Source organism: Cuculus canorus, chromosome 18 (assembly GCF_017976375.1).
Source record: "Cuculus canorus isolate bCucCan1 chromosome 18, bCucCan1.pri, whole genome shotgun sequence".
NCBI lineage: Eukaryota > Metazoa > Chordata > Aves > Cuculiformes > Cuculidae > Cuculus > Cuculus canorus.
This window is the reverse complement of record NC_071418.1, coordinates 9,810,466-9,822,700: the sequence shown is the minus strand read 5'-3', so window position 1 is coordinate 9,822,700 and position 12,235 is coordinate 9,810,466. Positions and strand designations below refer to the sequence as shown.

At 50.5% G+C, this 12,235-nt stretch overlaps 1 protein-coding gene across 6 annotated transcripts in view; it reads left to right on the top strand.

Moving 5' to 3' along the window:
* PIK3R6 (phosphoinositide-3-kinase regulatory subunit 6) overlaps positions 1-11,007 on the top strand; it is a 38,119-nt gene extending 27,112 nt beyond the window's left edge. For 5 of the 6 annotated variants that reach the window (XM_054083460.1, XM_054083463.1, XM_054083461.1 and 2 more), the window contains 10 exons: positions 429-885; positions 1,556-1,655; positions 2,972-3,094; positions 3,582-3,692; positions 5,670-5,760; positions 6,459-6,529; positions 6,767-6,857; positions 7,750-7,820; positions 8,579-8,691; positions 9,433-11,007. In XM_054083460.1, the coding sequence (XP_053939435.1) occupies positions 429-885; positions 1,556-1,655; positions 2,972-3,094; positions 3,582-3,692; positions 5,670-5,760; positions 6,459-6,529; positions 6,767-6,857; positions 7,750-7,820; positions 8,579-8,691; positions 9,433-9,589 (1,385 nt within the window). In that variant the 3' untranslated portion in view covers positions 9,590-11,007. The remainder of the gene's footprint in view (positions 1-428; positions 886-1,555; positions 1,656-2,971; positions 3,095-3,581; positions 3,693-5,669; positions 5,761-6,458; positions 6,530-6,766; positions 6,858-7,749; positions 7,821-8,578; positions 8,692-9,432) is intronic. The other variant, XM_054083465.1, reaches the window with a different exon arrangement.
* Positions 11,008-12,235: the final 1,228 nt, after the last annotated feature.

Sequence of the window (12,235 nt, the reverse complement as noted above, 5' to 3'; positions counted from 1 at the left end):
AGGTTGGACCATGCCTGAGGCTGGGAAGCCTGTGCAAAACATGTAATTTCTACCTGATTCTTGGGCAATGAGTTTCATAATCATCACCCAAGGGCCAAGCTTGGGGAGGTTCATGCTGACTGCACCAGCCTTCCATCTTGGGGGATGTGGTCAGATCAGGGGATTGGAGGGAGGAGGGGTGAAGGAGATGAGATGGGGACCCCTACAGGACAGGCTGCAGCAGGATGCACCCAAAGTACCTGGTTTGAGTGATACTGAGCTCTCTTCATGGTGCAGTGTGAAATGGGTCTGAAAGACTGACTGTTCTTGGACCCACTGGTGGAGGTATTGGCCTTCTGTTTTGCATGAGAAGAGGTGAAGTGGGACAGGACAAGAGCTCAGCCTGGATTTAGTTGTGTTTCCCTCCTCAAGCTCCCTTCTCCCTGCAGGGAAGGAATTGGTGTTGTTCATCCGCCCGCTGACTCAGAGCTGTGAGCCTGACTGCCTAAGCCAGGACCTGGACAACTTTGAGATCCAGGACATCATCTCGGACTGTGAGTGTTGTGAGCAGACTCGCTTCTCCGTGCTCTCCACGGACAGCGGCATCGAGCGAGACCTGCCCGTGGCAGCCGAGGAACCACTCACCCCTTTCAACGCCGAGACAGAGCAATCCCGGCTCCAGAGGAAGGGTGGCATTAAAAAAAAGCCATCACCACTGGAGAGCGTGGCCTTCCTGCAGGCTGGCTGCAATGGTCCTGGGGCAAAACCCCCAGCAAAGCCACCGAGGAGACCAGGCAACCCCCCAGAGCCCATGGCCCCACTCCAGAGGTTGCACACTGCCCGCATTGTGCTGCTGGGAGATGACCGGATCCTGGGGCGCCTGACCCAAGCCTACCACTCTTTGAGGTAACCAGTGGCCACAGCCTCTTCGGCTCCGGGTGCTTGGGAAAGGGAGGACAGAATGGGTCATGCTCTTCAGCATGTGGAAGCAGTCAAGGTATCTGGGGATGGAGCGGGCTCCAGTGTTACCTGTGACAGGATGGGATCCAGGTGTTTTGCACCCGAAAGCATCCAACTTCACTGGCTGCATGGCATCGTTTGGCTCAGTTGGACCAAATCCTGCACAGAAGGAATTTCTCCGTTCTGTCCACATTATGGGTTAAATGAACAGTAAACAAGGCACGAGGTTTTCCTACGCAAAAGGGAGAAATCCTAAAGAAAAGCTTTTTCCCAGCTGCCCATCCAGCTCCTCTGAGCCAGGAGACCAGCATGGCTTGGGTCTAGGTTGTGGTGTAGGCAGCAGAATCGGGAGCAGACTGGGCACAGAGGAGACCGCTGGTCCCAGCTGAAAGCCTGTCTGTGGGACACCCTCCGCCCCCAGCACCCCCTCTCATCAGATTTGGGAACACCGGGGCATTAGTGCCATCCTGTCACGCTGGTCAAAGGAGGTGTGCGAGGAGGGTCTGAGCTCCTGCTGCAGAGCAGCTGTGGTCTCCTGGCACTGCCCAAACTTGGCCAAGAGCCATTTTCTTCCCCCTTCCCCTTATGACATGGCTATTTAATTTTCTATTTCAAGGAAAAGAGAAACACGGCGAGTTTTCCTGACTCCCAGGCTGAACCTGCAGTTCTACTACATCCCAGTCGTGACTGAGCAACCAGATACCCCGACTGCCATGGTGAGTGTGGGCTCAGCAGCACTGGGCACCGCTGCCGGCTGCCAGCAGCTGATGGTGCTTTGGGAAGAAGAGCAGGGGGGGTTACAGGAATTATTATTATTATTAATACCTAGTTCCTGGACCTGGGAGGACAGGAGCCAAGACAGGGCAACTGGGCTCAGTCTGCAGACTGGCTTTGGGAATTCATCAACTTCAGAGACATTCAGCTTGCTCCAACCACCCTGATGAGTGGTAAATCCTAGCCTAGAAATGCTAGCAGGTTGAGGGAGGGGATTCTCTGCCTCTACTCTGTTCTCATGAGACCCCACCTGGAGTACTGTGTCCAGTTCTGGAATCCTCAACATAAGAAGGATATGGAGCTGTTGGAACCAGTCCAGAGAAAGCCACAGAGATGATCTGAGGGCTGGAGTACCTCCTGTATGAGGACAGGCTGAGAGAGTTGGATTCAGCCTGGAGGAGAGAAGGCTGTGGGGAGACCTTAGAGCAGCTTCCAGGACTGAAAGGGGCTCCAGGAAAGCTGCGGAGAGACTTTTTACAAGGGCCTGGAGTGATGGGATGAGGGAAAATGGCTTTAAATGGGAAAGGGGAAGATTTAGATTGGGCATTATGAAGAAATTCTTCACGATGAGGGTGGGGAGGCAGAGGCCCAGGTTGCCAAGAGCAGTGGTGGCTGCCCCATCCCTGGAGGTGTTCAAGGCCAGGCTACATCCCTGAGCAACCTGATCCAGTGGGAGGTGTCTCTGCCCATTGCAGGGGGGTTGGAATTGGATGAGGTTTAAGGTTCCTTCCAACCCAAACCGTTCTATGATTCCATTCAGTTTTGCTGCTATGCCCCAGCTATAGGAGAGTCGAGGGATCTTTAGGAAGGGCCTGATGCTCTTCTCTCCTCCCAAACACTTAGGGGAAGCAGTCACCCCTTACAGAGGTCTTTGCCTGCGTGGCCACAGCCCCAGTTCTAGTTCTGCAAGTCACTACTTTGTGGTTTATCTTGGGCAAATCTCTTGTCCTCTGACAGCCTCGAGACAGCGATAAATGAACAATTGCACTTCTCACAATATTTCAAACTGGCCCAGAGCTGGCTGTGACTCCTGACAAATGTGCCATTACAAAAAGGACTATTTCTTCTTTTCATTCTTCTCTTGTTTCTGAGCACATACTAAGTGAATGCCACAAGAAAAGTTTTGCTGTCTTCTCTGGACCAAGAGGGATGGGGGAGCTACTCACAGGGCATTTGTGCCTCAGCTCCCTCTGCCTCCTCTATGGCTTCTGGTAGTTTGAGCCATGATTGTACCCTGAACTGTGTGTTTCTCCCACAGGACCACGTTGCCACTGGCCAAGAAGAGTTGTGCGAGGTGGCTGGGTACCTGGGCAGAGCCGACCCATGGTACGAGAGCAACATCAACACACTGTGCCACATGATTCCCAAGCTGGCCACCATGGTATGAGGGAAATCTTCCCACCTCCCCAGCCTGGCCCACTTCCCAAACACATCTACTGTACTTAAGGACAATCTCACACCCTGCAGGGCTCCTTCAGGCCCCTGATAGAGCTTTTTCCCTGCAAACCCCTCCCTGGCCCAGCAGCCAGGAAGGTGCATGTGGTTGACACTACCCCAGCCCACAAGACCCACACTCTGCGATGGGTTTTTTTTGGCCAGAGGATGGGAAATGGCAGATTTCGAGAAAGAAAATGTAAATGAGGCATTTGCTGAAATACCTTGGGCTCTCTTTTCCCAGCAGTATTGAGCCACCATCGATAGCCTACAAAAAAACAGGCTGGTAGGTGGGCAGAAGGCTTTGCTTCTCCTGTTCACCTTGACTAGTTATGGCCCTGGGGGACAGCTCATTGCTAGGAAGGCATGAGGGTTTGTGGCAGTGTTTTTGAGAAGGGACCATGGCTGATCCGTAATGTGATTTGCCCCTCCAGCCTTCCTCTCCGAGCAAACATCTTGTGACTGATCTGTTCATCACTGACGTGATCACTTACTACGTTCGCATGGGCATCCAGCCTGTCTCCTTCCAGGTCTATGCTGTGAAGGTGGGTGCTACATCTCAATGCCCTCCTATGGTCCTGCAAGTGCTTGCAGACACTACTGCTGGCAAATCTGTGCAAAGTCAATGTGGTCTAGGGTTTATTGCAGATCCAAGCCTGGATCTCTGTGTTCCTCAGACTGTCCTCTCCTTGCCAGGCTCCCAGATCTTGTGACTCCATGTAGTACAGCTCAGCCAGGGTCAATGATCCTAGGAAGGCTATTTCAGGATCACACAAATCAGCAACACGAGCCTTGAAATCCCCCTGTAAAGACATAGCTCTCTTGCTCCACTGGGTTTGGGTTTGCTCAGGAGCTCTGGCACCTCCTGCTGCTTTGGGTGCTGTGAACAAATAGGGGTTTTCTGAGTGGCTTTGCCAAAACCTATCTGTACCTTGCAGGGATTTTGCAGGGCTTCCTGAAACGCTGTTTGATTTATTTCCTGCCAGGTTTTCTCTGAAATGGTATCAGAGCGAGACGTGGCATTTGATAGGAGAGCAAAGAACTGTATTCAGTCATGTAACATCAACCATCAACTCTGTTCCTCTGGCAGTTTTTCCCCTTCGAGGCTCAAGCTGGCCCTGAGGCACATATCATAGAATCATGGAATGGTTTGGGTTGGAAGGGACCTCAAAGCCCATCCAGTTCCACCTCCTGCCACGGGCAGGGACACCTCCCACTGGATCAGGTTTCTCCAAGGCTCATCCAACCTGGCCTTGAACACCTCCAGGGATGTGGCAGCCACCACTGCTCTGGGCAACCTGGGCCAGGGCCTCCCCACCCTCACAGCAAAACATTTCTTCCAAATATCTCACCTCAATCTCCCCTCTTTCAGCTGAAAATGGTTCCCCCTCATCCTGTCCTTGCACTCCATGATCAAGAGCCCCACCTCAGCTTTCCTAGAGCTCCTTTCAGTACTGGAAGCTGCTCTAAGGTCTCCCTGGAACCTTCTCTTCTCCAGGCTGAACAACCCCAACTCTCTCAGCCTGTCTTATCTCCTTTTAATCTACTCGTAGTCGATGTAGTATCCTACCACAACAAATGAGCAGCCATTCAATGAGCAAACTGGCATGTGGCTTGCAAAGAGCCGGAAGAGCTTTGGTAATTAATAGCAGAACATCACTAGGATTTGAGCTGATAACCTGTAGTTTGTAAACACTTGGAGCATCTGGCCCTCAGCTTGAGTGGGTGGGGATTTTTGGGATTTGGTGATTTTTTCTTCCACTCATTTCTGCTCTAAGACAAAAATCAAAAGCAAGTGAGAGAGGGGGTGACTCAAGCAGAGGAAGAGGAGCTGACTCCAGATGTGGTTTTCAGATAGTGGCACCTAACCTACCCTGTTATACAGGGTGTGATGCTGCTTCATTTGGAAACACTAAGTGTGTTTTAGCATTTTGGACCACGCTTGTTCCTTTTTGGCTGCAGAGAGTTTTCCTTGAAGTAAGGATCAAATCCCACAGGCATTGGATGTAGGGCTGAGAGTGGCTAGGAGAGGTTCTTCAGGATCTTATCTTCACATTTTGCTCAAAGCAAGTCCACAAAACCAAAACAATTAATAGGTATGAAATGACCAGTGGATTTTGATGTATCAGATAGAAATTACATGGCTTGAAGACAAGCCAGCACCTCCAGTCAGACCTGGGAAGCTGCTCCTCCTGATCTGGGTTACCTCTGGGTAGATGGCTGTGAACAGACTAGTCTGTGAGTGCACAGTGACATCCAGTGGTGGGGGACACCTTCTGTGCCACTGATGGCCACGTCCACCAGGCTCCTGGCAAGGCCTGTCATGTTCCTGAGCTTCAGAAAGCAGAGCAAAAGCAATTTTCTCCATCTCATTGGCCACCTGGCTGCCAAGATTAGGTCATATGTTCTCTTTGATGATGTTATGCCTAGCTGCTCTGGAGAACCTTTTATGTCACAAGCCTAGCGTGATGTCACCGGGTGACTGAGGAGGAGCTGTTCTTAGAGATTTCCCTTTCTTACAGATTTTCTTCAATGACCCAGCCCAGGAGCCAGCCGAGGACGTGTTCCTCACAGAGCTGCGCACTCAGGTGCAGGAGAGCATCTCCCACAAAGGTGTGTGCGATCCCCACTTTGAGCTGTGCAGCAGGAGGTGCCATCCTGAGCGGGGGTCCTGCCGGCCACAGTTCCCACTCACCCTGTCCCTCAGCCTGCAGCAGCTGAGGCCATGCCATGGGGCAAAACCCCTTGCTTCCTGACAAGCAGAAGGCTTCCCTAAGCACCTCCATCTCCCTCTTGGGCCCATGATACCAGATTAAATGAGAGACCTTGTGGTCTGTGGCTCCTGGTTTCAACCAGGGTTTGTAGTCTGTGCCTTTGGTTGGCTCCAGCCAGCTCTAAAGTTGGACCAACCCCGTATTATTGTTGAGGAAACAAGCTGGGCTTAACAGCCACCCCCTCTGCCAGATGTTCTCTTTGTTGGAAATTCAGCTTCCTTGACTTGCCAGTGGTGGGACAAGGATGCTTGAAGGCTGGACCGTTACAGAGGTCACACTCAACCCTTCCATCTGGTCTGATCCGGTGGATATTTGTCAGTGCAGTTGGGTACAGACCTTTGAGTGAGTCCATCACACTGCCCCTGTTGAGGGCACAGAGCCTCAGCTCCTGTGGGCAAGGAGAGAAGGGCTGGTGTGCCAGATCACAGCTGCAGAGTGACAGAGTGGGTGGCTCATCCCATAGGAAGACACCTCACTGCTGACCACAGACAGGCAGAGTGAGTGAAACCCCAATCCTACCCAGTTCCCTCCCTGCAGACTTAAGCACAACCAAGAAGAAAACGACCCTGGATGGCCCTGGCATAGATCTCACAGCAACGTACAGAAAGGTAAGTGGGGCTCTTGGCAGCCCAGAACATCTCTGCTCCCAGGGATCCCTGGCATGGCACAGACCTTCTGAAAGGAGTGCTCTGGCTCTCTCCTCCTTTCCTCTGGAATTGCACTCCAGGAGAGGACACAGAGGTTGTGGTGGACTCTAAAAGCCTGTTAGCTAACCTGGTATTTGTGCAAACTTGCCCCCAGACTAACATTGCTGTCAGGGTGAATTAACCAAGCCTTTCCTGCAGGTTGTGCTGAGTGACCGGGCGAAGGAGCTGGTTATATCCCTGCGCTCCACAGGTCTGGTGATGAAATCCATCCCCACCAATGAGGCTGAAGGTGAGTTCATGCTGTTTGGAACCACATGAAGAGGTTTCATTGAGCTTTGTGGTGCTCAACAGAGTAAATCTTACCATGGTGTTATACTCAGTGTCAATTGTGCCTGGGCTGTGGAAGTTGAACCAGTGATGTGCATTTACTGGTGTCACCACAGTCTGTGCTTGTGTGTTTTCTTGTGAATGATGTGCCTGGGGCTCCCTGTAACACTGAGTTCCACATAACCATGACCTAGGCTTGGCAGCTTCTTCCTCTTTCATCTTGCCCTTCATATAGCCTCTGAGGTTTCCACCCTGACCATGATCCCCCACAAACCCTTAACTTGAATCTTCGTTTTCTGCTGTCCTGTGCACCCCACAGACTCCTGGCAGTACATGTGAGCTGGGGTCTGGCACCAGCCACACTCAAAGCTGAGCTGAGATCATGCCGTGGTCTAAGGGTATGGGCAATGAAACTTGTGAAGGATCTGGAGCACAAGTCTTATGAGGAGCAGCTGAGGGACCTGGGGCTGTTTAGCCTGGAGAAGAGGAGGCAGAGGGGAGACCTCATTGGTCTCTGCAGCTCTTGGAAAGGAGGTCGTGGTGAGGTGGGTGTTGGGCTCTTCTTCCAATTAACAAGCAACAGGATGAGAGGAAATGGCCTCAAATAGTGCCAGGGGAGGTTCAGATTGGACATTACGAAAAATTTCTTCACTGAAAGCATGGTGAAGCTCTTGCAGAGGCTGCCTGGGGCAGTGATGGAGTCTCCATCTCATGATGGTGTGGCTGTAGGACTTAGAGACATGGTTTAGTAGGCACAGTGGGGCTGGGCTGATGGTTGGAGTGGATGAGCTTAGAGGTCTTTTCCGGCCTCGAGGAGTCTATGATTCTATGAAGCTAACACGTTTCTGTTGCAGACCTGGCATATCTGAATGTGAACATCACTGAGATTGTTAAGATCAACAACTTGTCAGGACGATCTTTCTCAGTAAGTATCTGTGGGTGCTCACAGCCCTGGAAAGGTTGGCTAATGTGTGGAGATCCCCTTATGACAACTGGGATTTGAAAGGGGAAACACTCTGTGGGGGTAGGTTTTGAGGCCACCCTGCTAAGATAATCCCTGGAAACACTCAAGGTCAGGTTAGATGGGACTTTGAGCAACCTGATATGGTTAAAGGTGTCCCTGCTCCTGCGGAGGGTTTGGACTGGGTGACCTGTAAAGGTCCCTTCTACTTCAAAGCATTCTATGATCCTAAAGGACACACTGCCCTGTAGAAATGTGTCACTGCAGTTTGGGTGGCATTAAGCATTACTGTGCCGTGGTCATTTTTGGGCTGTGGAGCCTCCAGTCTGTCAGCTGGCGTTTTTAGCTACTCAGCACACTTTTGCTTACTTTCAACTGGCTTTTGGGGACACCAGGGTACTGCAGCCCACACTGCCCACACAGATACACCACAGCTCTGGAGAACAGACCGTGCCCCACAGTGAACATCTCAAACCTTGCAACCTGGGCAAGCATTACCACTTCGGGAAGTTTGCCCTTGTAAAATTTGTCCAGGTTGTGATTACAGAAAAAGGATAAGACAGATGCTTCCCTTCTCAAAGCATTCACCTTGTGTCACATCTGAGGTTAAAAAAAGAGAAATGCCATCATTTGTCCCTTTGATGCACACACCACCCATTGCCACTCAGCTGAGGGAAGAGAAGTGAGGCACTCACCAGGTTCTTCTTCCTCTCTCACTCCAGACTGTGACAAACAGGTTGAAAACACGCGATATCAAAATCAGGAGCACAGAGCAGAGGCCTTTCATGGTGTGTTTGGACAAGGATGGCAGAAGAGTCTACAGGAACGTGATCAGGTGAGAATGCCACATGGGTCTGGCTCTGTGAGTCTTGCCAGTGGCCTTGCAGCGTCTCTGGATGAACTCCCAAGGTGGCAGAGATGGTTGCCAGGGAGTCCCAGTCCTGATCTTCACATAGGATGTGCAAATACATTGCTTTTCCAGGGAAAGCAGGGCAGAGAGGGGCTCCTCCTACCTTTGTGGTTTGGGGAGATGGTGCAAGAAACAAAAAGGTTCTTCCATTTTCAGTACCGTGACTTAAGACATTAAGACAGTAGAAGGAGACGTACCCCCAGGGAAAAACTGAGATCTTGAATCTCCTTAGTTGTATCATGGAGCTGGTGCCATCTCACTGACTGCATTCCTAACCAGGGTATCTCAAGCATATGAAGGTAGAGGGAGAGAATTCAGCCCTGTCTAAATAGCAGAGATAAAGGTGCCTATAGCAGTTGCAATGACATACGATGTCTTGGAAGCAGACAGACCTGTGGTTCATGATCCACAGGCCAGGTGGGACATAGATAAAATGTGAATTTCTGAGAATCTAACTGGGCTTAGGACGCTGGGTTTGTGGTCAAACACTAGTACATGTCAGCTCATATTTCCAGTCAAAACCAGTTAAAAAACATAAAAGCAATTGCACATCTCAGTATAAGAGCCCTCCCTCAGCATCAAATAAGAAACCCGAGTCTAAGGTCAGACTACGGCCCTCAAGGGCAGACTTGCAGATGCAGTAAATATGTTCTTGTGCTCTTGCAGCATGGAAGTGTCTCCTTGCCTAGAGCCCAGCTACTGCCTGCAAAAGACCAGGACAATGAAATTCAGCCTGCATGAAGCAGAAGATGTGGGGCTTGTGAAATACATGCCCAAGTGTCTGCTGTTGCCCATCAACACATTTTCAGGTGTCATTCAATGAAGAAAACAAGAAGATGATGGTGTGAGAGATGTGACACTCGGTCATCACAAAGGACATGGAGAAAGAAAACACACTAAAATCTACGATCAGTGATTTTTACAATGGTAATGGTGTAGAAAGCTGCAACAGCAGAGGATGATAGGGCTCATGAAGGACCTTTGTGCCCTGCTGAATGATGATGATGATCACCAGTAACATCCCCCTGCCAAGAGGCAGAGCCTTGCCGACCTTTTGCACAAGTCACAGAAAACCTTGGACATTATTTCAGGAAGACCGGGGAAAGCACAGCTGAGATGATGGCTCTTGCTGTGCTCATGGATCAGAGAGCAGATGCTATCAGTGATATTTATTATGGTGATGTCTCTCAGCCAGGCAGGAGATCAGGGTTCTGCACAGCAAACTCCTCATTCTGGCACAGGGTGGTGTATTTGGGTAAATCAGCAATTATTCCCCTGATGGATCTACGAAACCTCATTGTAAGCCTGACCACAACTGGGAGAGCATGATTGTTCAACACAGCTTCTGCGGAGCCCGGTGGAAAACCTGCTGTTGTTTGAAAGGACTCACACAAAGTAATGATGGTGTGAAACAGGGACATGGGAAACCTAGTGCAATATTTGGCAGTGATGACCAGGGTGACAACAGCTCAGGCTGCCCAGGCGGTGCTGTGGGATGTGCTCGGCTGTGAATGGTATAGATCTGCTTGAAGAAGAAACCTTCATTGAGCAGGCAATGAAGTCTGCACAGCAGCAATTTGACATCTGAGCTGCAGTGGCTTCACTATGCAACCTCAAAGAATCACAGAATGGTTTGGGCTGGAAGGGACTCTAAAGCCCATCCAGTTTCAGCCCCCGTGCCATGGGCAGGGACACCTCCCACTGGATCAGGGGCTACAAGCCCCATTCAACCTGGCCTTGAACACCTGGTCTGGGACTTCAGGAGCACCAGTTGCGTTCCTCCATTTGTACACTCCAGGAACAACCATCTGCAACCCCAGGAGCAGTGAACTCCTCCATGAGGTCAGTCGGCAATACCTCTACAACCCAGTCTGCCTTGCCATCTTGGTTTGATCTGTGTCTGCTGTGCAGGAAAGAGATGCAGAAGAGCAAAGTAGCACTCCTGGGAATGATGGATGGGCAGGATACCTGCAAGACTTCTCCGTTCCTTTGCTCTGCTGCTACCACAGTACAGAAACTCTCCCCTGGTTTGCAGATGGGCCAGGCTGAGAAGTGACAGTATGACTTGGCTCAGATGGACACAGTGTGAAGGATGGTGAAGGATGTGTGCTGTAGGATGGTGCTGTAGGAGGGCTCTTTCTTCATTCCAGGTTGTGCCTGACTGAAATAATGGAAGAAACACAGTGTGTATTTATTGACTTTCTGAATGTGATCTGTGGTTTCTGGGGTTTCTCCTTGGAGTCTTTCCTAAATTCAAATTGGAGAGGACTTTGGGGCTTTCCTTCTTTGACATTAGTATTTTTTTAATCCTCTCAACTCCCAGATAAATCATTATTTGGGTTGCCTTTGCTCTGTGGAGCTTGCTTGGATCAACAGCCCAAAGAAAGTGCCCTTTAGCTTTGTCTATGTGCAGGGCAGCTACTTCCAGCCTTCTCTGGCTGTCACCAATGGGACCCAGCTCTGTGCTACAGGGGGATGCTGACCCAGCTGCAGTGGCACTGGCAAACCCCAACTGAGGACAAATCCACCCTTCTGTCCTGTCCATGCTGGGTCCGTGCAGCCCTTGGGAGATACACATCTGGAAAATCACTTCTTTTTAACCACCCACGCCTGGAACAAGGAGCTCACCTCCAGGTATGCCAATCTGCGGTACTGGAGAGGATCTTCCCTTCTATAGAACTGTTTTGAGCTTGTGGGTTGTCTTGGCTGCTTAGGATCCTTGGAAATCATCCTTGCCTTTCTTGCCACATGCACAAGGCTTTAGAGGTCCAACCCTCAGACATCCCTGGTCCTTCTTTTTGCCAACAAGCACAAGGCTGCCATATTCCTGCTCCTGCCCTGCATTGTCACCCGGCACAGCAGGCACTGCTGCTTCCTCTTCCCAAGCTAAAGGTTTCCTTGTCCTCATTTTGATTGCACCATGTAGTCCCAAACAACTGCTGAAACACAGTACGGGGGCACAGCAGCTCTAGAGCAGCAGCAGGTGAAGGGTTATTCAGCAATGTGAAAAGAATCCAGGTCCCATGAAACACTGAAACTCAAACTAGCACCACCAATTTAAAGATCATGTTGGGGAACAGCAACACAGCCAGATCCTAAGGAGCCTGCCTTGAAATGCTGGCAAATGTAGCCCCTCGCTCCCAACTGAGCCAAGCACAGTCCCTAAGCCTTAAAGTCCCACCCAGGAGTCACAGAGCTGCAAGATCTCAGCAACAGCATTCGGTTCTTCAACTCATAAGCCAAAAATTATTGGTGCCCACCAATCCAGAGTTAGGCAGTGAACATTTTGACCTTGAAGGACCTAAATTTAGGCAGGAAGCTGAGAAACAAGTCAGGAGAGGCGTCTTTACACCAGCTGGTTTCTTCTGTGAGCTGCTGCAATAGAGTAACCATGTGTTGGGTTGGAGCATGGTTTGTGGTGTCCAGAGTTTACCCTGTACAATTGTAAATGATGTAGATGGATTATAAG